Here is a 23,563-nt window from a genome sequence, read left to right as displayed (position 1 = left end):
CTAGAGCTGCTGGAGGGCCTGCAGTGGATCATGGCAGGAGGCGGCCCGCAGTCACCTGCAGCAGGAGAACACCTCAGGTGAGGAACCCCTTCCCTGCCCCAGGAGGGTGCTTGGATGGCCCAGAGCTCCCCTGCAGGAAGGCACCAGCCAGGCCTGGATCTGTGGCATCCCCCAGCCCAGCCCCAGAGCAGCCAGCTGGGATCCAGGCAGGTGTTATTTGTGTTGCTTTGCTCTTATTTTGTGCTGAGGCTGGCAGTGAGCACTGACCAACAATTATTCTTAGCATTTGCCCACCAAAAGTTGGGATTTGGAAGATGACACCGGCTCGGATATTTGGCATGGCCAGGAACCTGCTTGAACCCAGGGATGAGGTGAGGCAGCCTTTACAATCCACTTCTTGTGAGCTGCCCTTACCCAGACAAACAGAAATCAGGAGCTGAATGGACAGAAATCAGGTTTAACACTTCTTGCCACCACTGCTTCCAGCAGGGTGCAAATGTACCCAAACCTCAGCAGCAGAAACCATGAACCCAAATGTACCCAAACCATGGCAGCAGCAGAACCTTCAGAGCCACCTCTGGACTCATCTCAGCTTTTCTGGACTTCACTCCCTATTGCCTCAGCTTACCACAGTTAAGACAGTGATTTTAAAAAGCTAAATTTAATTTCTTTCTATTCTTCCTAATATGAAACATGAAACAACTTATTAGTTATAGAGCAAATCAAGCTTGTAGGTTAGAGCAAAACCCACTCCCTGCTCTGGCATCCAGCACAGCAAAAGCAGCCTCCTGTGCACTGCTGATTATTTTTCTGGCTCCAGGCATGCAAACATAAACCACAAAATCACCCAGAACCTTTTTAGAGATGCTGGGACTGCACAAACCATGAGTTCACCAAAGGAAAGGTGAGCATTACAAGGGCCCAGTTTCATTTCAGTTCTCTAGTTCCATCTGTAATTTTTTAATCTCCAGGAACAGTTTCTGGATTTCCAGCAGACTTTTCACTTTTTCCACAGGCACACCACATTCAAAGGTCGATTTAATGTAATGAACCTCTTGACACACATCAGCATCACCTTCTTTCATCTGTTAAAACAGGAAAACAAAGCCCAGAAAAGCCTGTGAGGATGGGCTGCAGCAGAGGCAGAGCCACCCAATCCTCAGCTGCGAGGCTGCCCTGTCCCAGCAGGGGCTGCATCATCCTCAGAACCAAAAATTAAAAGCTTTTGAGAAGTTTAAGCAGTTTTCATGCTAGAAATCAGGCAGCACCCACCCAGAGACTCAGCCAGGCTCAGCAACCTGAGGCTCTGAGCACTTGGGAAAGTTCCACCATGGCAGGCGTGGAACTGGATGATCTTTTGAGCTCCCCCCAACCCAAACATTCTGTAATTTTGTGGTACTCACACACTTGGGCAGTGGTGTCCAGCTGCCATCAGGCAAGCATGTGGCTGTGCAGGCATTTTCCATCATTCCATTGTCTGGGAACTGGTAGCCAGGAAGGCACTCCAAGGTGACAGTCTCGTTGGTCTGGTACCACCTTTGCTCACCCAAAGGGCTTTTCACCTTTGCAAAGGGCACTCGTGGTTCTGGACACAGGACTGAAAGGAAAACCAAGGGCAGAAGGCAGCTCAGCCAGAGGTCAGAAAGGAGTTTGGGAAGTGCAGAGGAACTTAAAATTGTGGAGCTGTGAAATCAAAAATACTTCTCTTCAAGAAGAGGGCGAAGGTCAGAGCAGCCCCTGCGAGGGGCTGTGAATTCTTCATGGATTTGCTGTTTCTGGCAGGGTCTCAATCCAGGCATCCCCACGGTGGGGGTGGACATTTGGAAACAAGGGAAGGGAAAGTCAGTGAGCTCATGACCTGTCTTAGACCTCCTGACCTGTTTTAGACCTCCTTTACACACAGCTGTCAATAAAACCTCAACTATTACCTGGAAAACACCAGCTTTGGGAATGTTGTTTCTTCTGCAAAGAGGAGAAGGACTCAGGAAGCCCCAAGGACAGACAGAGCCAGGCAATGCTGCACCCCAAGCCCTCTGCTCTATCCCAGGGGCCACAGCTGAGCAGGAGATTTTGGAAGCACCCCTAAATGCAGTAGAAGGGCACAGTTTCATTCACCTCATACCACAGCTTGTTAGTGATGAATCACTACATCCTCCTGCTGTGGGGGTTTGGGACACCGAACTGAAAGGAAAATGCACATTAAAAATCCAGGAACAGGCGGTGGAGGAGAAAATGCTCACTCACCTGGCTGGCAGGTGGGCACAGGGGGGTCCCAGGTGCCATCAGCCTGGCACTGAGTCTGGGCAGCACCACGCAGACCAAAGCCTTCCTCACAGGAGAAGTGCAGGAGCAGCCCATAGGGAAAGGTGAACATCTGTGGGGTCATCCTTCCCCTCTCCACCACGGGCTTGGGGCACCGAACCGCTGTGGGACAGAGCAGAGCTGGCACCGGGCTCTGGGCACAGCAGAACCCGGGCAGGGCTGCTCCTCCCAACCCCCTGACGGTGAGGAGAACCAGGGTCTGCCACTTGCAGAGGGATCATCCCCCCTCCTGTGGAGGAAGCAGCATCTGCAGGCAGCCCTGCCCGGTTTGTTCTGAGTGCTGGCATCAGGCTGCTGCCATGCCCTGATGCCACAGTGACCCCAAACCACTCACCCCTGCACTCGGGGGCAGGCCCACTCCAGGTCAGGTTCTCCCCATCCTCGGAGGTGCAGTAGAGGGATTTGTGCCCGATGAGGGACAGCCCCTCTGCACAGCTGTACTTCACTTCAGAGCCGTAGGTGAACCGGGTGAACCCCATGCCCGAGTGCTGCCCGTTGGTGATTTTGGGAGGGGGACCACAGACTGGGTGAGAGTAAAGGGAAAAGTCAGGTTTTCCTCATCCCATTAGGGAGGCAGAACGCAGGGAGGTAAGAGGAGAGGCTGGTTCTCTGTGTTCATGGCATGTGTTGCTCTTCTCACAGTTCTCCCTGCCCCTGGCCAGCTTTGGCCATGGCTGTGCCAGTGCTCCCAGGCTGACCCAGCAGAGGAACCCACCCTCAGCACAGCCCCAGCACTGCAGCCCCTGTCCCCTCCCCTTCAGCCCCTTCTCCTTCCTCATCCTCTCTCTTTTCCATCCTGCTCCTAAGCAAGGTCAGGGAATGGTAAACATCACAAATCCCTTGAAGAATCCTTTCAGAAATGGCTGGAAATCCCATTAACCAACACATTTCACCAATCACAGTTTTGGGAGAAGATGGAAATGCCAAAGCCCTTCACTGCTGTGGCTTGGGCACCTTCTCCTCACACCTCACATGGTTTTCTCCCTATTGTATTTGTGGGGTGCTCCATGGCAGGCAGGAATGATGAATCTAACTCCATGTTCTCAGAAGGCTAATTTATTATTTTATGATACTATATTATATTAAAGAATACTAAACTAAACTACACTAAAGAATACAGAAAGGATACTTAGAGAAGGCTAAAAGATAATAATGAAAACTCCTGACTCCTTCCAGAGTCCTGACACAGCTTGGCACTGATTGGCCAAAGAGTCAAAATAATTCACAGAAACCCAATGACACAATCACCTGTGGGTAAACAATCTCCAAACACATTCCAAAGGAGCAAAACACAGGAGAAGCAAATCAGATAATCATTGTTTTCCTTTTTCTCTGAGGCTTCTCAACATCCCAAGAGCAAAATCCTGGGCAAAGGGATTTTCCAGAAAATACGACAGTGACACCTCCCCACAGATGGCACCCCCAGCCCTGTCCCCACTCACCTCTGTCACAGTGGGGCACAGGGGGTCTCCAAATCCCATCAGAGGAGCACTGCACCCTGTCATTGCCCCGGAGCATGAAGCCATGGTCACACTGGAACTCCACCTGCTGCCCAAAGGTGTACTCAGCTCTGCTGGGGCTGGTCTCTGTCCCGTGGGGGATGGCCGGGCGGGGACACTGCACCTCTGGGGGACAGCAGCAGCAGCAGAGACGAGTGGTTGGCACAGAGCCATTGCCAGCCAAGCTGCCAGGCAGCGCTGCCAGGCACCTCTAAGCTGGGCTGGTGGGCTCAGGGATGGCAATTACAGGGTAACAAGAGCTGCTCTTGGAAGGCAGAAAGATGTGAGTATTGTATTCACAGGCAACCCCAACGAGGGGAGAGAATGATAAGGAGAAGTCTCTTGATATCAGAAGGCGAATTAATTACTATATTATATTAATAATATAACAGTATAATAATATAGTATAATAGTGTATTATAATATAAAATATAATAGTAGTATAATAGTATAACAATAATAATAGTATAATAATAATAAAGTATAGTATAATAATAAAATAATATATTATAGTATAATAATAAAATAATATATTATAACAATACTATAATAGTATTATAATAAATATATTAATAATACATAATAATAATTATATCTTATTAAATACTATATATTATATATTATTAAATGTAATAAATCAATATTCTATAATATATAATTAATATATTAATAATATAATATTAGCATTATATATTATTAAATATTATACATTATTGTTAGTAATATATTAATGATATAATTATAATAATAATATAATAATATAATATATTGCTATATAGTATATTATTATACTATATTATTCTATATTATATGACACGATATTACATTACATCTAAACTGAATTTGCCAAGCAGTCAACCCTGCACACAACTGCACTCATCTCGTGATTGTCACCCTCAGTCCTGACACACACATTCACACCTGGCCCTGACAGGCCAAGAGAACAAAACACCATCACTTTGGGTAATCAATCTCCATATTGCATTCTGCTTTTGCACAAACACAGGCACAGCAAATGAGATAAGAATATTCTTGGGAAGAATTGTGCCTCGCTTTTCTCTGCGAAGAGAAATGTGGGGCTCCATGTGAGAGCCTGTGATCAGCTGGAAATCGCGCTGGGGGATGGCTCCTCACTGGCTGCATCCCTGAATCCTTGTTGGAGCCTCTAAATAACCAGGGGGAGCTGCAGCTTTTCCTATCCAGGCACGCCACCTTTTGAGCAGCGAAATTACTGCCGGGGAGAGCCGAGGATGCTGCGGGAAGCCAGCATGGGTTGTGACAGCCGTGTCACCCCATGGGTGATGTGCTGGCAGAACATGATGGCAGAAACTGACCCTTTTATCCTGAATATATGATATGATATGATATGAATAATATTATATATTATCTGTATTCTAATATATATTATATATTATATTATTTATATAATATATATTCTATTTTTATATGCTAATGTATATTATATTATATTATATTATATTATATTATATTATATTATATTATATTATATTATATTATATTATATTATATTATATTATATTATATTATATTATATTATATTATATTATATTATATTCAGAAAATTATATACTAAAACTAGTATACTAAAACTAAAACTATACCAAAGAAAAAGAAAGGAGACATCAGAAGGCCAGAAAAGAATGAATAATGAAAACCCGTGACAGACTCAGACAGCCCAACACCGCTGGGCTGGGTTTGGTCATTAAGTTAAAACAATTCACGTGCTGGGTAAACAATTCTCCAAATCACATTCCAGAGGAGCAAAACATGGAGAAGCTGAAGCTTCCCAGCTTCCCAGGAGAAGAAATCCTGGTGAAGGGATTTTTCAGAAAATATGACAGAGTACACCACTGATGTACTCACTCTGGCACAGCCGGGGCACCGCGGACCACGAGAAGTTCTGGAGGCAGGTGATGGTTGGGGACACCCCGGGGATGGGGGAGAAGCCGGTTCTGCACGAGTAGGACAGCGTGGTGCCAACAGGGAACTCCCGCCGGGGCTGGGAATCGGCGAACTCCACAGAGGGAGGGTGGCGACACTGCCCTGGGGAGAGCACAGAAACATCACTGCCCTGGGGACAGCAGGGACAGCACAGAGCCTCAGCACTGCCCTGGGGACAGCACAGAAACATCACTGCCCTGGGGACAGCAGGGACAGCACAGAGCCTCAGCACTGCCCTGGGGACAGCACAGAAACATCACTGCCCTGGGGACAGCAGGGACAGCACAGAGCCTCAGCACTGCCCTGGGGACAGCACAGAGCCTCAGCACTGCCCTGGGGACAGCTGGGACAGCACAGAGCCTCAGCACTGCCCTGGGGACTGCTGTGACAGCACAGAGCCTTATCACTGCCCTGGGACAGCACAGAAACATCACTGCCCTGGGGACAGCAGGGACAGGACAGAGCCTCAGCACTGCCCTGGGGACAGCAAGGATAGCACAGAACCTCAGGGGACAGCACAGAGCCTCAGCTCTACCCTGGGGACAGCAAGGACAGAGCCTCAGCACTGCCCTGGGGACAGCTGGGACACAGAGCAGGGACAGCACAGAGCCTCAGGACAGAGCAGGGGACAATACAGAGACTCAGCTCTGGGGACAGCAATGATAGCACAGAGACTCAGCACTGCCAGAGGGGGCCAGAGCAGGGGACACAGAGCAGGGACAGCACAGAGACTCAGGGGACAGCACAGAGCCCCAGCACTGCCCTGGGGTCAGACAGAGCAGGGGGGCAGCAAGGACAGAGCCTCAGCACTGTCCTGGGGACAGCAGGGACAGCACAGAGCCTCAGGACAGAGCAGGTGACACCACAGAGCCTCAGCATTGCCATGGGGACAGGAGGGGACAGCACAGAGACTCAGGGGACAGTGCAGACGCTCAGCACTGCCCTGGGGACAGCAGGGACAGCACAGAGACTCAGCTCTGGGGACAGTAGGGACAGCACAGAGACTCAGCACTGCCCTGGGGACAGAGCAGGGGACAGCACGGAGCCTCAGCACTGGGAGCTTTTCCTTGGTGGAAAACCCCGACAATAAGTGAGGGACAGCAGCACCACTGAGCCTGGCTGTGAGGTGAAGAGAAAGGGAAAACCAGTGGGGAAAATTCACCAAAGAATGTGAACTGAGTGAGAATCTTTATTCTTGTGTGCTTTGGTACCTTGTGGGTGTCCCCTGCAGGAAGGGACAGCCCTGCTATGCTCCTCAGGGTGATCCCAGAGGGAATTCACAGAATCACAAAATGACCAGATTGGAAATGACCTTTAAGATCATCAAGTCCAACCCAGCCCAAACCCCTAAACTCAACCCTGGCACCCAGTGCCACATCCAGGCTTTGTCAAACACCCCCAGGGATGGTGACTCCACCACCTCCCCGGGCAGCCATTCCAGAACTTTATCACTCTTTCTGTAAAAAACCTTTTCCTGATCTCCAACCTGAATTTCCCTTGGTGCAGCTTGAATCCTGCCAGCCAGCAGTGCTCCTGGTGATGCCCACCCTCCAAGTGCTTTTGGGGAAACGGGAGCAGCCGATTGCAGCTGGCAGAGGCCAGCAGAGGGTGTGAGCTCACCTGGCATGCAGGAGGGCACCCGTGGGTACCACCTGCCCGTGGGTGTGCAGCGTGCAGTGCTGGCAGTGCCCACGAAGCCGGGGTCACACTGCAGCGTGGCTGTGCTGCCAAAGGTGAAGTTCTCTGCAGAGCTCAGGTGCCCGTGGGCGATGGTAGGGATGGGACATTGAGCCTCTGTGGAGCACCAAAAAAAAAAAAAAAGGCTTTTTGTCACAGACATCTTTTATGAAAAATCCTTTCCTTAGGATTTTTTTCTCCTGAGAAGCTGAGAGGCCTCAGGAACAAAATGTAAACAATGGTTATCTGCTGCTGTGGGATGCAACAGGTGCATCTGGGATTGGCCCATGTTGGATGTTTGTAATTAATGTTCAATCACAGTGAGCTGGCTCGGACTCTGTCTGAGATACAAACCTTTGTTATCATTCTTTCTATTCTATTCTTAGCCAGCCTTCTGATGAAATCCTTTCTTCTATTCTTTTAGTACAGTTTTAATATAATATATATCATAAAATAATAAATCAAGCCTTGTGAAACACGGAGTCAGATCCTCGTCTCTTCCCTCATCCTCAGACCCCTGTGAACACGGTCACAGTTTTTAGGGGTGTTCTTGCATAATGGCACCACAGTGGCCAAATGTCATGGCAGCTCTGGCTGGGGGGAGAGGAGATGTGGCACTGCTGGGAACTCAGGAACAGAAGGGAAGGTGACACAAACTCTCTTCAGCAGGCTAATAACAATAACTCTTCAGCTGCTGTGGAAACACCCCCCACATCCCTGCACTCATGGAGCAGCACCTAATTGAGGTGTTTATTTGTATACACTACATATACTATATTATATATAGTAGTATATATATATATATAACCTACTACACTAGTAGGTTATATATATATATATATATATATATATATATATATATATATATATATATATACTATATATAAGTAGGTTATACAAATAACCTACTTATAGGTTCATTTATGTATATATATATAAATATATATAATAAATATATTATAGATATTATATATTATATATAATATATCCTATATAAATATTAATATAATATAAAATGTCTATAATATATATTAATTATATAAAATAATATATATACACACTTTATATATTATCTCTTTATTAGAAACCCATTCCTTTCATACACTGTTCTGATACAGATGACCCTGATTGGTCATTTAATCAACACCCCTTCACCACTGGCTAATTAAGGAAATCCCCTTTGGTAAACACCTTATGAGAAAACAACTGTTCAAAACACCAGCTGCAAGATTGTTCTAGTTCTTTCTCTCAGCCTTCTCAAAACTCCCCAGAACAATTCCTGGGGAAGTTTATCTGCCCAAACTGTCAATATCCATAGAGACAAAGCTGTGTAATGACTGCAGTGACTGGGGCAGGGGTTTGGGGGTTAATAAACATCCTGAGCAGCCATCAGCAGGACCCCAAACCTGTAGGATTTCTTTTCTACATAATCAAAACCTTCCCTGGTCTTCCCTTAGAGCCCTTGCTCAGGCTCAGGTGCAGCAGCTCCCTCCAGCCTGACAAAAAAAAAAAAGAGGTTCTACAACAACTGCATGACCTCAGTCACACCTGCACATCCCTGATGTCCCAACAAAAAACTCCTCTTTCCATTCCTCCCATGAGAAATATTTGGGGGCTTATCACAAATAACAGAGAAAACAAAACTCCAACAGCTCTAACTGTGGTTTCTTCATGCCTGGCAGTGCTGGCAGGTCACCAAGACAGAGTTAAAAACTTGTCAGAACATCCTGGTCCTCATCCAGGTGCTGCAGCATTCCCCACCTGCACCGTGCCAGGGCAGTGCCACCCATGCTGCCTTTGGTGCCATCCCCGTGGAAAATATCTTGGAAAATATCTTGTTTGTGTCACCTCCACATTAATTATTGGCACCTCATTAGCAATGTTTGGCTTTGGGAAATGGGCTGAGAAGCATTAGGAAGTAAAAGCAATAAATATTAACAATAAAAGCAGAGTGCACAGGCAGTGCTGGTGCAGGGCTGTGCACTCTGGAGAAGTTTCTGGAAAGGTTTGGGTTTAACTGAACCCCCAACTTCCAGACAGAAACTGCTGCTTATTCCCCTTCCCAGGGACATTCAGCACTCAGCAGATTTGCACTTCTGCAGTTCTGAGGTCAGCCTGGGGGATGCCTGCCCATGGCCCAGCTGCCTTGGGCAGCTCTGGGGGCTGCCCCAGGGCTGAGGCACCACAGAATCAGTCAGAGAATCAGGGAAGGGACATTATGGAAGGGACATAAAATTCGGAATGCAAGAGACATCAAAGTTGGAATGGAAGGGACATTAAACCCCATCCTGGGCAGAGACACCTCCCACTATCCCAAGTTGCTCCAAACCCCATCCAACCTGTCCTTGGGCACTGCCAGGGATCCAGGGGCAGCCTCAGCTGTTCTGGGCACCTTGTGCCAGGGCCTGCCCACCCTCCCAGAGAACAATTCCTTCCTAACACCCAATCCAACCCTGCCCTTATTCACCCTAAACCCATTCCCCTTTCCCTGCCAGGCCATTCCTGGTGCAGAGCCCCTCTCCAGCTTTCATGGAGCCCCTTCAGGCACTGCAAGGCTCTTCCCAAAGCCCCTGTGGAAGGAAAGCAGAGCCCCAGAAGCCCAGACCCCAAGAAGGATGGGCAGGACACTCACCCTGAGTCCCCATGGGCTGCAGCAGCAGAACCAGCACTGCCAGGAGCTGCCCTGGCATGGTGAGGGGTGGGAGCTGCCCTGGCAAGGAGAGCTCCTCTGCCCTGAGTGCCTGCCAGGGAAGGGGAAGCAGCAGTGGGAAGTTGGGGACGGGCCAAAGACGCCACTGACACCACCCCCAGCCCTGGGATGTGCAAGGCAAGGGAGGCTGCTCTGGGTTCACAGCTCAGAGTGCTCTGCAGCAGCCTGGCCTCGTGTCTGGAGAAGGTTTGGGCAGGTAGGGTGGGGTGTCAGGCTGCTGTGGAAACACCCCTCAAATCCCTGCACTCATGGAACAGCACCTAACTGAGCTGTTTATTTGCATACACTTTAAATAAACCTATTTGTTATATACACTTTATATATTATCTGTAGTTCATACCTATTACAGAAATACTTCCCTTTACTAGAGATAGGAGTAGTACTTCATATGTACTTCATATGTATTAGAGATTATTAAAACCCAGACAGAGCTGTTTTTACAGTTTCAGGTTTATTTTTTTTTTTAATCCCATCATAAAACATGTGGCCCACACAGTGCTTCCCCTTCACTGGATGGTGCAGAAAAAATAAATCAGAACCATTCATTTCCTTCTGTACACTGTTATTTGTCCTTGGGGCACACACTTCCATCCTGCTTGGGAAGAATACCTGGCATTTTTGCTTTGCTAGGACAGAGGCTTTGAGGTTTTCGTGGTGCTGAGAAAAGTAATTAGGCAGTGAAGGGGTTGTTCCCACTAATGAGTGCAGTGTGTGTGAACTGGGCAGCACTGGGATAGACTGGAGAGGTGAGTGGCTCTCACCACGTTCATGCCTCTTTCTACCACCAAAATTCACTTTCCACTCCGTTCCTTCCTAACTGTGCACTGCCAGTGTAGCAAACAGACCTAAATGCGAAGCTTTGAAAGGCATAAAGTGATCTACAAACTGAACCTGGTGAGCTCTACAAACTGACTCACAAGTCACTGACTCACAAGTCATTGGCTCCTCATGTGACCAAATCCATGGCCAATTGTTAGATTTTGTCCTGGCTACTTCAAAGTCATAGAAATCCTCAGTCAGCATCATGATCCAACACACAGAGGATGGTTCTTACAATGCCAGTGCCACCAGTCAGCCGTAGGTGGTGAGCCTTAGCTCCTTTTCAAGTTTCTGGATCTCCAGCGAGAGCTTTTGGACTTCCAGCCAGGTTTTCAGTTCTGACACAGGCATTCCACACTGAAAAGCTGCTTTGCTTTGAAGCACCCTCTCACACACCTCATTTTTCCTCTTAAAAAGAACCAAAACAAAGGCAGAGTGAGACTCCAGTGTGGGGTGACAAAGCAACCACCCTCACGAATCTGGACCAAAGCTACAAATGGGGCAAGAAACAGGAAAAACGGGGCAGCTGGTGGGACTTACACAGGTGGGTGGTGGTGTCCAGGTGCCATCAGCTGAGCAGGTGGTTTTGGAAGGTGCCACTGAGCGCATATCACAGTAGAAGGTCACAGTTTCATTCACCTCATACCACATCTTGTTGAAGGTAATCACCACATCATCCTGCCTGGGGAGCCTGGGGCACTGAACTGAGGGGGAAACACACACAAAAAACCCAATAATGGGAGGAGATGGAGGAGAAAACTCTCCCTGTGACCCAGCAGAGCAGCCCCCGGGCCGTGCAGGGCAGGGCTGGCACTCACCTGGCTGGCAGGTAGGCACGGGCGGGTCCCAGGTGCCATCAGCCTGGCACTGGCTCTGGGCAGCACCACGCAGCCTGAAGCCTTCCTCGCAGGAGAAATTCAGGAGCAGCCCATAGGGAAAGGTGAACATCTGTGGGGTCATCCTTCCCCTCTCCACCACGGGCTTGGGGCACCGAACCGCTGTGGGACAGAGCAGAGCTGGCACCGGGCTCTGGGCACAGCAGAACCCGGGCAGGGCTGCTCCTCCCAACCCCTGATGGTGAGGAGAACCAGGGGCTGATGTTGGGAAGGATGAAAGTTTGACAAGGAAGTCTCACAGATATGTATGTTTAGCAGAAACAGTTTTGAATGTAGGATATGAAGAAGGAATAGAGATGGAAGCAACTTTTGATATAGAAGGAAAGAATTGCTGAGCCAGTCTCACTGGAAAACTTAAGGAGGCAAAAACTATGTTGGTTAGAAGGGGTTTTTATGACTTGGTGCAAAGGATAAACCCACCCCAAACAAGAAGATTTTTTTACCAAGTAGAAAGAGAGCACAGGCAAACAAATCAGCAAATGTGGAAAGTAGAAAAAAGGTCTCAGAATCTTCTACTGCAAGAAAACTGAAAAACAACTTCCAGCTTAAACTGTAATGTACTGACTTTGAGTGATTGGAGAACTTGAATATGAATATGGTAATTACAGTATTTATGATGGGCTATAGATAAAAGTTAAGGTATAAATTGGTACTTCTGTATGAAGATGCTCAGCAAAGAAAAGTATATAATGCATTGTAACCAAAAGAAAAGTATATAATGCATTGTAACCAAAACCAAGGGGTCTCCAGGCCTGCCTGCAGCTGGAGCTGACAGCTGTAGGCACAGCTCTGTCACCCACAACCCTGGACTGCTGTGACCTCTTGGATGAAATAAACTGCATTTTGGAGAGCTGCCTGGAGTCCCACATCCCTCATTTCAGTTTTTACAGTCTGTCACTTCCAGAGGGATCATCTCCCCATCCTGTGGAGGAAGCAGCATCTGCAGGCAGCCCTGCTCGCTTTAACCCCATTGTTCTGAGTGCTGGCACTGCCATGCCCTGATCCCACAGTGACCCCAAACTGTCAGTGTTCAGGAACACAGAATCACAGAATGATTGCATGCAGGTGCTTTTATTGAAGAGCTCTGGGTGTCAGGAGTGCACAGACCCAAATCTGACCCAACATGGTTTCAAGCTGAACATATTATATATTTATATATTTATATATTTATATATTTATATATTTATATATTTATATATTTATATATTTATATATTTATATATAAATATATTTATATATTTGTATATTTATATATTTATATATTTTATATATTTAATATACTTAATACATTTATATACTTATATATTTTATATATCTATATGTTTACATATTTATATATTTATAATTCATATATTTCTATTTTATTTATAATTTTATATTTTATAATTTGTATTTATATTTTATATTATATGCATTTTTATAGTCTATCATTATATAACTTATATATTAATTATCACACTTACATTGTTCTATTGTATACAATGATTTCATCCAAGCATGGATGGATTTTTCATGATCCCCCTCAAACCTCTACCACAGTTTCTCATGATTCTTTAAACAATAATTATATCCAATCACATCTAACAATTCTATCATTTATCATATAGTGACTACACAGGCGCAGTTTCACATATTCTGGCAAATACAAGGCCTAACATATTCTAGCAAATACAAAGTCTTGTTTGTGTCTCCTCCACATTAATTATTTCCCAGAGCCTACCTTTAACATTTTCCCAGGGCCTACTAAGCCTAACTTTTTCTAACCTCCTAAATTTTCTATGATTTTAAAATCTTTTAATACGAAAACCACTCACCCCTGCACTCCGGGGCAGGTCCACTCCACGCCAGGCTCTTGCCATCGTCCGAGGTGCAGTAGAGGGACTCGTCCCCCACCAGGGACAGCCCCTCTGCACAGCTGTAGGTCACCTTGGAGCCATAAGAGAACTCCTTGCCACCCCTGCCAGAGTGCTGCCCAAAGGCAATCTGGGGAGGGGGCCCACAGACTGTGGAAAAAAGGGAATTGAGAAAGAAAGACACGTGCAGCGCAGTTAGCACCTTCAGGTGAGAGCCAAAAGCATTTCTGTGAAATCAGCACGAAGTTCATTTTGTGGTTGGTGTGAGGCAAATTCACAGGGAGCTGCTGCCTGGATTCTGGCCTCTTACAGCCCAGAAATATCAGGATATTCCCAGTGGTGGCCTCCCCACTCCTGAAATGTTCAAGAAACACGTGGATGTGGCACTGGGGGATTCACTCAAAGCCTGGACCTGATGATGTTGGAGGTATTTTCCAACCTTAATGATTCTAATTCCAGCTCTGGGGAGGGGACACCTGGCTCAGGTGGTGTCCCCAGGAGCAGGAGCTGGAGGCAGATCACCCACTGGTGGCAGGAGATCACCCACTGGGGGCAGGAGATCTCTTGTCCCCTGCTTGTCACACTTACCTTTGTCACAGAAGGGCACCTCGGGCTCCCAGCTCTGATCAGCCCCACAGGTGATGGACTCAGAGCCCCTGAGGACAAAGCCCTCCTCACAGGCCAGCCTCACCTGGGTCCCCACTGAGTAGTCACTTCTGCCTTTATAAACCTCCTTTCCATGAGGGATGTCTGGCTTTGGGCAATGTGGTTCTGGAAATAATGGGAAAGAAAGGATGTTGTGTGTTTCCAAAAAGAGCTCCAGTCATGTTTTCTATGGAGAAGAGCTACCAACAAATCTGAACCATGGCAGAAAAGTGACCATCCCCCAGGTGCAGGTCTCAGGCTGCCTCTATAACCCTGAAGGGTCAGTACAGAGAATTCTCCATGCTCTAATCTGCCTGCCCTGGGAGGTGGAGCAAGTTTTTCCCTTCTGGCAAGATTTTCTTGAGTTTTTGGGGTTACAGCTGCTGTGTCAGTTATTTACTCATTTTCTCCTGACAGGGGAAATGCCTTGGGAACATCTTCTGCTCCCCACCCTCATGTCAGCAAAGCAGCCCCAAACACAAACCACATCCCCTTGCAGCTGGGTAAATGTCTCCCTGGGTTCCTCAGGAACCTCCCAAGCCCCTAGAAGCTTCCAACCCACCACTCTTCCACCCTCCAGACACCAGCTCAGCCCTGCCAAAACCCTGCCCTTTTTCCACGTAGCCATCTGGACCTTTTGCTGCCTGTATATTCTACATTAACCCAGGAGAAGTAGACCTGGGGCCACCTGGAGTGGGGGAAAACTCTCCATGGCTTCTGCCATGCTCATCTCACCACTCTGTCCCACCTGGAATGCACTCTGGCACTGCTGGATCCCATTCACCATCGCTGCCACAGAGGAGGGTGATGCTGCTGCCACGGCCTTTGAAAGCAAATCCGTCACTGCACGCCACCTCCAGCCTGTCCCCGCTCTCATAAACCTCTTTCACTTGCCATGGGTGCAAGGGCCTTCCATTTGGGATGTGTGGATCTGGGCAAGGAATTCCTGGGAAATGCCAAACATCAGCGAGGGTGAAACCACGGCAAAGCCAAGTGGGTGACAGGAAATTTGTTGTGAAGACAAGGATGGATGGAAAGACACCTCATGACATTAAATCTGCCCCAAAAGCATCCCTGGGCTTTCCTGGGGTGTGGAATGTTGGTGGTGCACCCTCAAGAGCACAATGGGTGTTTTCCAGAGGTTTGAGGAGCTGGCAAATAAAGCAAAACCAACTCTGGAACTGGGGAATAAATCAAAGGAATTCCAGAGTCAGCAAAGACCACTCTGGGCCCTGGTGCATCCCCCTGTCCCCCAGGCTGTCCCCACCCCATGTGCAGCTCCTTCACACACTCTGGCAGTCACAAAAGCCCCAGGCACTCACTTTCACATGGAGGTGGGGCTTCACTCCACACAAAGTCCTGCAGGCAGCTGATGTTCCAGGTGGTTTGCCCTGGACTGAACTGGTGGCCCTGCTCGCACTCGTAGGTGACCACGGTGTCCACAGGGAACAGGTTGCCAGCCAGCCTGGCTTTCACAGCATTCCTCACATCTGGGGGGTCATCACAGCTGCCTGGGGGTGAGACAGCAGTTTAGGGACAGTGCTGCATCACAGGGCCTGGCATGGAGGGAATTTGGGTGAAAACCACAGAGGAGAGACCACCACCAGCGGGTACTGGGGAGAGGGGTATGTGAGGGAAAAAACGTGTGATAAGAGAGGGGAAGAACAAACCATGTGATATAAACCATTCAGTGCAATGTAAAGACAACTCAGTGCAAATCTCCAATCACCCAGTGCAAAGCAACAACTAAATAAACTATTTAGTGCAGTACAGCACTGTCCCTGCAGACTCACTGCGCTGGCAGAGGGGCATGGGGGGCTCCCAGAGGCCGTTGTCCCTGCAGGTGGAGGTGTCGCTGCCACTCAGGCTGTAGTGCAGGTCGCAGTCGAACACCACTGTGTCCCCAAAGCTGTAGTCAGGCTGGGACACACTCAGCAGCTTCCCATTCTTCACTCTTGGCTGCTTGCAGGTCACCACTGTGCCAGGGGAAGCACACAGGGAAGCAGTAGTTAGGCTCCAGATGGGAGATGTGAGGGTTATGATATTGTCCCAGATTGCAAGGCAAGGTGTATTCTATTTGCCATCTGTTAGAGGTGTGGCAGTTATCTTCTGTTAATTAGGCAGTTTATCTCTTCCACAATCACTCCTCCCTCCAGAGAGCCATCTGCTGTTAACAGGCTACTGGATGTCACTGCAGGGCTGATAAGAACTGCAGCATCCCACTGGGAGGTGTGAGCCCAGAGGGAGGAGCCAAGCATTCCTACCCAGATAGAATCTGGAGATTCTGGAACACCAGCACAGCTTCTGCACTGAATTGCCCAGAGGAACAGCAGCTGCCTCTTCTTCCACTGGATCTTCAGAGGCAGAGACTGCACCTTTCTCCAGGATCCCTGCTCCAGCAGAACCAGCCCTGACACTGCAGGAGGGCTGAGCCACAATTCCAATGGGACTGCTGCCAACAGCCTGACCCACAGGCTGTCAGGTTGGGTTCTGACTCTGGCAGTGTTGTTTTAGTGTACTGCATTGTTTATTTTATCTTTTTATTTTCTTCCTTATGAAAGAACTGTTATTCCTACTCCCAAATTTTTGCCTGAGAGCCCCTTAATTTCAAATTTATAGCAATTCAGAGGGAGGGGGTTTACATTTTCCATTTCAGGGGAGGCTCCTGCCTTCCTTAGCAGACACCTGGCTTTCCAAACCGAGACAGATATATGGAATATGAGGGTTTTGAAAAAGCCCCCATCACCTTTTTCAGAAGGGCTGAAAACAGCAGCAGGGTGATGTGGTGGTTTTGTACGTCTTGCCCCATGTTACAGCAGAGGTTTTTAAGGCAAGGCATAATGAACACCCAGGGGAGCAGGTTTGGGAATTTCTTTGCAGTTGTTCTGGTTCACAGCAGGTGAGAGGGATCCACTGCCCTGTGAGCACAGTGAAATCCCACTCCCACCTCCCTGCTGACACCGTGACCATGAGGGGAGACCCCAATTCCTGTCACAGCTGCCACACTCAGAGAGTCCCATCTGCAGGAGGTGATTCCATTCCAGCAGGATGGAGGGGAGAGGAGTTTCCAAGGGAGGAAACAGCAGAGCAGGAGCAGGCAGCAGTGCAGGGGCTGGTGCTGGGATGTGGGAGCATCTCACCTTTGCATTCTGGAGCTGGGCTGCTCCACACACCATTCAGGTTGTCCTTGCTTGTGCAGAAAATGGAGGCCTCTCCCACCAAGGAGAAAGGTCTCTCTCCCCTCCTGGGCCTGTGGCACTGGTAGGTGACAGAGTCCCCATACTGAAAATGGTCCTTGTCCATCCCACTGTGCTGCCCATTCTCTATTTCTGGAGGGGGTGCACAGGGAATTGCTGTGGAAGGAGGGGAAGATCATCATGGGAATGAGAAGAAGAGGCAAAAAAGAGAATTGAATAAATTTTAAACCAAGGATCTGGCCAGAAAAAGGTGGGAACAGGAGGTAGCAGAAGGGTCAGAAATCAAAGGCAGGTCTTGAGGAGTTGCACCAGCCCTGAACTCTGGCTGGGCACTGAGGGGGTTTGGGATATCCTGGACTCAAATGCAGTTGCATCACTCCCAGAGAGTGAATGAACATTTCTGCAGGAAGGGAAACACAGATTAAAAATGTATTTCTAGGCTCCACCATGCCAAAATCCTGAGCAGATGCCACTGAGATACCAACATCCTCAGCAGAGCAACACAACAGCCTCCTTATCCAGCCGCAGCCACATCCCCGATAATTAAAGAATAGATAATTAAGGAACTCTGCTTACCCTGACAAGTGGGAATATCTCTGTCCCAGGTAAGAACCTCATTTCTGATCACACATTCAATCTCAGAGTCTCCAATCAGTCTGTACCTGTGTGAGACAGGGGAGAGGGAATTATCCCACAGACTCAGTCCTGATGTGTTACCCACATCACCACCAGCAACATTTGGGCTCCTTTGTCAGAATTCCAGAGATCAGAAATTGGTCAGAAAGTGTCACTTCCTCAAGGACACGCTGGCTTCTGACAAAAACATTTTTTTAATTTAAAAAATGACCCGTTTCTAAGGAAATGCATAATCTTTATCAACTACTTACAGCTCTGAGCTCAGTATTCACCTCTTTCCTTCAAAAGGACCCTGAAACATTGGGAATGGTTTGAAAAGAGGCAGGAGGGTGAGCCTGAGTTTGGGAAGAACTGCCTCAAAGAAGGAGATTGAGACACTCACAGTCAGTCTTAAAGCTTAAAAGGTATTTCAGTCAGGGTCTGCAATTACCTACATGGGGGAGGCTCTGACTGCAAAGGGGGGAAAAATCTTTGGAAAACTGGCTGGAGAGGGAGAAGCCCTGTGGCCCAGGTGCTCGTGGCTTACCCAGCGTTGCAGGTGAATGTCACTTTGGAACCAAAGGTGAACGCTTCAGGCACGACCAGTCTGCCATTGGCCAGCTCCCCGGGGTAGCTGCACGCCCTGGCTGGGGACAACAGGGCTCCAGTCAGCTCCCAGCTCAGTTTCTTGGCAGGAAAGCCAAAGAGTTGCCCAGTTCTGAGCCAGGGGATGGAGCAGAGACCTCGAGATGTCCTCTCCAACCTAAGGTTATTCTGTGATTGCCAGTGCTGGCCAGATCTGCCTCATGAGCTGCTGCCTCTGGGGTTTGCAGAGACCCATGGCACCATCTCTGCCCAGCTAAAGGACCCTCCCTCTGCAGCTCCAATGCTTTTTTAGACACAGGGGCTCAAAATGCTTGAGCAGAAGGACATCCTTTGAGTTAGCAGTAAAGCACAGCCAGCACCAGAGGTGATTTCAGCTCCTGCCATCACTGTCAGCAACCAGAGGAACAAACCCAGTGCTTCCCTTCAGGTCACTCATTGCCACCATCCCCAGGGCTCACTTGGGGTTCTGCTCCAACAGAAAAAATCAAAACCAAAAGCTACAGAATCCCAGAATGGTTGGGGTTGGGAGGGACCCTAGAGATGATCTTGTACCAACCCAAGTGTCACTGTCATATTTTCTGGAAAATCCTCTTTGCCCAGAATTCTTCTCCTGGGAAGCTGAGAAGCCTCAGAGAAAAAGGAAAACAATAATGATCTGATTTGCTTCTCCTGTGTTTTGCTGCTTTGGAATATGGTTTGGACATTGTTTACCGACAGGTGCTTGTTTCATTGGCTGCATGTGAATTGTTTTTTGCTTATTGGCCAATTATGGTCAAGCTATGTTAGACTCTGAAGGGAGAGTCACAGATTTTCATTATCATTCTTTCCAGCCTTCTGTCTGTGTCTTTTCTCTATTTTTAGTATTCTTTTATCTCAGAATCTCTGCTGGTCAGGGTGACTCTGAGATACGTAAAAGCCTCTTTTCCCAGCCTGGCAGTCTAAGGAGGAGTCAGAATTCTTCTGTCCTCGTTCCAAAAGTTGTTTATTGTTTCTTATCTATAAAATTCTTTCTCTGACCCGTTGAGATCTGTCTGGCAGGTTGGGTTGAGGCACACTGCCCACCTCAGAGGTGGTGTTGTCTTTTTATACTAAAAATTACGTGTACAATATTTACAGTAGCTTCCCAATACCTATCACCTATGTTAGACAGTGAGCTTCTACTCTAAACCAATCTAAAAATGCTACCATCACAGCAGAAGATGGAGGCCAAGAACAAGAAGGATAAAGGCTGGACACACCCAGATTTCTCCATCTTGACCCCTGAACTCCCATTCTAAAAACCCCAAAAAATCTATTTTTCACCCTGTGACAAACTAACTATTATTCTACTTAAACTTTCGTGGCTTGTAATTCTTCATATAAAGGTTGGTAATTGTTTTTTCCAAGGGCTAAATCAAAGGCACAGGGGTCTTGGGCTCTGTGCCAGGGTCTCTGAGCCCCCCAGGCAGGGGCTCGAGCCCTCCAGGGCAGCCAGAGGAATTTTGTGGGTTCTGACACTTTTAGTACAGTTTTAGTATAGTATTCTTCAGTACCATATAATATCATAAAATAATAAATCAGCCTTCTGAGAACACGGGGTCAGATTCATTCCTTCCTCCTCCATCTGGGGACCCCAAAACCACCACACCCAAGGGCAGGGACCCCCCCAGACACACTCACGTATGCAGATGTCACTGGATCCACGCCACACCCCGTTCACTCCGCAGGTGAGGACGTTTGAAACGCGAGTGTTTCTCACATAGCCTGGCCTGCAGACAAACTCAACCTTGTAGCCATAGTGGAAGTGCTCGATGCCCTCCAGCCGCCGCTTGGGCTCTGCTGATGGAGATCGTGCTGGAGGGGGACAGCGACCTGGGGACACAGAACCCTGTCACCATATGGCACCTTCAGGAAAATCCACTTTGCCCAGGATTTTCTCCTGGGAAGCTCAGAAGCCTCAGAGAAAAATGAAAACAATAATTATCTAAATGCTGCTCCTGTGTTTTGCTGCTTTGGAATGTGGCTTGGACATTGTTTACCAACAGGTGTGTGAAAAGTGCGTATTTTATTATTGGCTTTTTGTAAATATTTAAGTGAATATTATTTGTGAAATGTTAGAAAGTTATGCTGTATTAATTTTTTAAAGTAGTGTGTTAAATATAGTTTTAGGTTATAACATAATGTTAAAATAGAAATCATGTACGTGAGATGTTTTTTTAAAAAAAGAATGAGGTACTTGCACCAGATAGCAGCCACGGGAACTTAAATCTTTCAGAAAAAGGGAATTTATTGCCCCATTTTCAGGAGTAATGAACTTCTTCCTGTCTCCTCAGCCCTGAAGATGCCATTAGGATTCAGAGGAAGTTGACACTGAGCAGACAGAATCCTGTGTTTGAATGGAATTTATGCATCATGCATGAGGTGTATGAATATGCAACAGGTTATTGTTTTTAAGGGTTAATGTGTTAACCCTGTTAATGTGGGTCCTTTTTGGGCTTATTTTGCCCAGAAAAAGGTTTCTGGACTGTCCATAATTCTTTGTTTTTATTGTCTCATATTGTCCTAATCCAAATTGTCCAAATTTTTATTACTTTAATTATATTGCTATTTTTCTAACCATTTTATTACTATTAAACTTTTAAAATTTTAAAAACAAGTGATTGGCGTTTTTCACAAGGTGAATGTTCGATTGGTTCCATGTGAATTGTTTTTAATTAATGACCAATCACAGCCAGCTGTGTCAGATTCTCAGGAGTGTCATGAGCTTTCATTATCATTCTTGTGAAGCCTTCTGATGTATCCTTTCTCTTTCTTTAGTATAGATAGAATAGAATAGAATAGAATAGAATAGAATAGAATAGAATAGAATAGAATAGAATAGAATAGAATAGAATTAGAATAGAATAGAATAGATTCAAAGGCTGGACACAAAGCCCAGATGAAGCATTTCTTCTCCCAACTTAGCTGAAATTATTGCACTTTTTCAGCTGCAGTAGTTTTGTACCTGCTTCCCACAGAAAGAGAAAAAAAAGGCAAAGGAAGAACTGATCACAAAGATTTACAGAGCCCTTGAAGTGCACAGGCAATGAGGTTTTCCTCCAAGGGTCTCATTCCATCCTGGTGGACTCGTTCACTTACTGTGGACAGTGACAATGAGAGCAGCAGTGAGGAGGGACCCAAGCACAGCGGCACAGCTCCTCTGCCTCCCCAGCTCCAAAGCTGGCATGGTTATTCCTGCCTGCAGGTCCCACAGATGTCACCACATTCCCCTCCTGGGACAGTACCTGTGAAGAGAGCAGAGGGGTATTTGGGGGTGTTTATACCCAGCTACATGCACAGGTCTGATTTCTGCACCCCTCAGCAGCTCTTACAGTCACAGGAGAGGAGCAGAAGGAACAGGAGCTGAATTTATTTTCTGGAAATTTAGGAGTAAAACACTTTATATTTGTAGTAATAAATCTCTTTGGAAGTAAATAAATTCTTAGCCAGGAGAAATCCTGCTGGGGTCACCAGAAGAGATCCCTAACAATGAATCACCCTCAGGGAGAGAGAGAAGTATCCAAGCAAAACGTTCCATCAGTCTGTGCAAATATTCCCTGAGTAAAGGGAATATTTCATGCTGCAAGGGTCACAGGTCAATCAAACCAAACTGCATTACAAAGTGGAATTTAAGTGCAATTTGCACTCACCTGGCACCCCTCCTAGGGAGCTGGAAGAGCCCTCTCTGTGTTATCCAGGGTCACTCATGAGCCTGAGCCCTCCCAAAGTTCCAGAATCTCCCAGTGCCTGCCTCCCTCCTGGGAATGAGGGTCCCACTCACTGTTCCCTGCCTTAAACCCAACACCACCCATGCCTGCTTCACTCCTCTGCTTTTCTTTCAGCCCTTATCACACCTTTTGGTTTAATCTGATTTAATTTCCTGACCTGGGTGCTCCCTGCCTTAAACCCAACACCTCCATACCTGCTTCACTCCTCTGCTTTTCTTTCAGCCCTTGTCACACCTCCTGGTTTAATCTGATTTAATTTCGTGAACGGGGTGCTCCCTGCCTTAAACCCAACATTTCCCTGCTTCACTCCTCTGCCTTTCTTCCAGCCCTTGGCACCCCTTTTGGTTTAATCTGATTTAATTTCCTGGCCTGGGTGCCTGCTGGAGCTGCTCAGGAGCTCCCGGAGCAGTCCTTAGATTTGTCTTACCTGGGGCAGTGGAGGCAGGAGATGGAGAGCCCTGGCGTGTTCAGCACTCACAGGATGGAACAGGGACTGCTCTCCTCCAGGTCTCCCCAGGCAAAGGAGGGGTTTTATAGTGCCCACACGCTCAGATCTGGCCCCACAGAGAGAAACTTCAATTCTGCAGAAATCAGAGCTGGCCCGCTGACCCATAAATCATTAACTCCTGCCGAGCAAGAAGGAAAGAGTTTATTCCACCCCCACAGCAAAACCCTACAAAAAACTGAAAGCAACCCAAGCAGATGTTGAAATTGTTTGGTTTTTATGTGTGGAGGTGCCAAGTCTTTGAAATAATCCTTGCTGAGCTGCTCCACTGGGACCTCAGGTGCACTGAGGGGTGTCAGGGGAGCTGCTTCACCCCAGGGCAAGGCCACCCTGAGTTCATCCCCTCCACTCAGGTTTTGTGTTGCTGGAATGGCTCCTGAGGTATTAAAAAGTCTTTTTTCCCAGCCCCAAGACTGAAGAAGTCGAGATTCCTCTGCTTTGGTTTTCAAGGTTGTTTATTTTCTTTTATCTATTCCATTCTGAGATCTGTCTGGCAGGCTGGTTCATGGCA

The 23,563-nt window shown here is 47.4% G+C and overlaps 2 protein-coding genes across 2 annotated transcripts; both read right to left on the bottom strand.

Moving 5' to 3' along the window:
• Positions 1 to 645: 645 nt before the first annotated feature.
• Positions 646 to 10,105, bottom strand: LOC132083173 (complement receptor type 2-like). Its single transcript, XM_059487740.1, has 8 exons — positions 10,093 to 10,105; positions 7,404 to 7,577; positions 5,706 to 5,885; positions 3,765 to 3,947; positions 2,657 to 2,845; positions 2,245 to 2,424; positions 1,404 to 1,597; positions 646 to 1,085 (listed from the first exon to the last, which is right to left on the bottom strand). The coding sequence occupies exons 1-8, from the start codon at positions 10,103 to 10,105 to the stop codon at positions 933 to 935; spliced, it is 1,266 nt and encodes a 421-aa protein (XP_059343723.1). The 3' UTR covers positions 646 to 932.
• A 497-nt stretch (positions 10,106 to 10,602) lies between these two features.
• Positions 10,603 to 23,149, bottom strand: LOC132083250 (complement component receptor 1-like protein). Its single transcript, XM_059487869.1, has 14 exons — positions 22,975 to 23,149; positions 21,919 to 22,064; positions 20,461 to 20,652; positions 18,743 to 18,842; positions 18,157 to 18,242; positions 17,524 to 17,736; positions 16,177 to 16,359; positions 15,706 to 15,894; positions 15,132 to 15,329; positions 14,327 to 14,509; positions 13,700 to 13,888; positions 11,808 to 11,987; positions 11,530 to 11,693; positions 10,603 to 11,397 (listed from the first exon to the last, which is right to left on the bottom strand). The coding sequence occupies exons 2-14, from the start codon at positions 22,004 to 22,006 to the stop codon at positions 11,242 to 11,244; spliced, it is 2,121 nt and encodes a 706-aa protein (XP_059343852.1). The 5' UTR covers positions 22,007 to 22,064; positions 22,975 to 23,149; the 3' UTR covers positions 10,603 to 11,241.
• Between the last annotated feature and the right edge of the window lie 414 nt (positions 23,150 to 23,563).

This window comes from Ammospiza nelsoni, chromosome 23 (genome assembly GCF_027579445.1).
Source record: "Ammospiza nelsoni isolate bAmmNel1 chromosome 23, bAmmNel1.pri, whole genome shotgun sequence".
Classification (NCBI taxonomy): domain Eukaryota; kingdom Metazoa; phylum Chordata; class Aves; order Passeriformes; family Passerellidae; genus Ammospiza; species Ammospiza nelsoni.
This window is presented reverse-complemented; position numbering and strand designations above follow the sequence as displayed.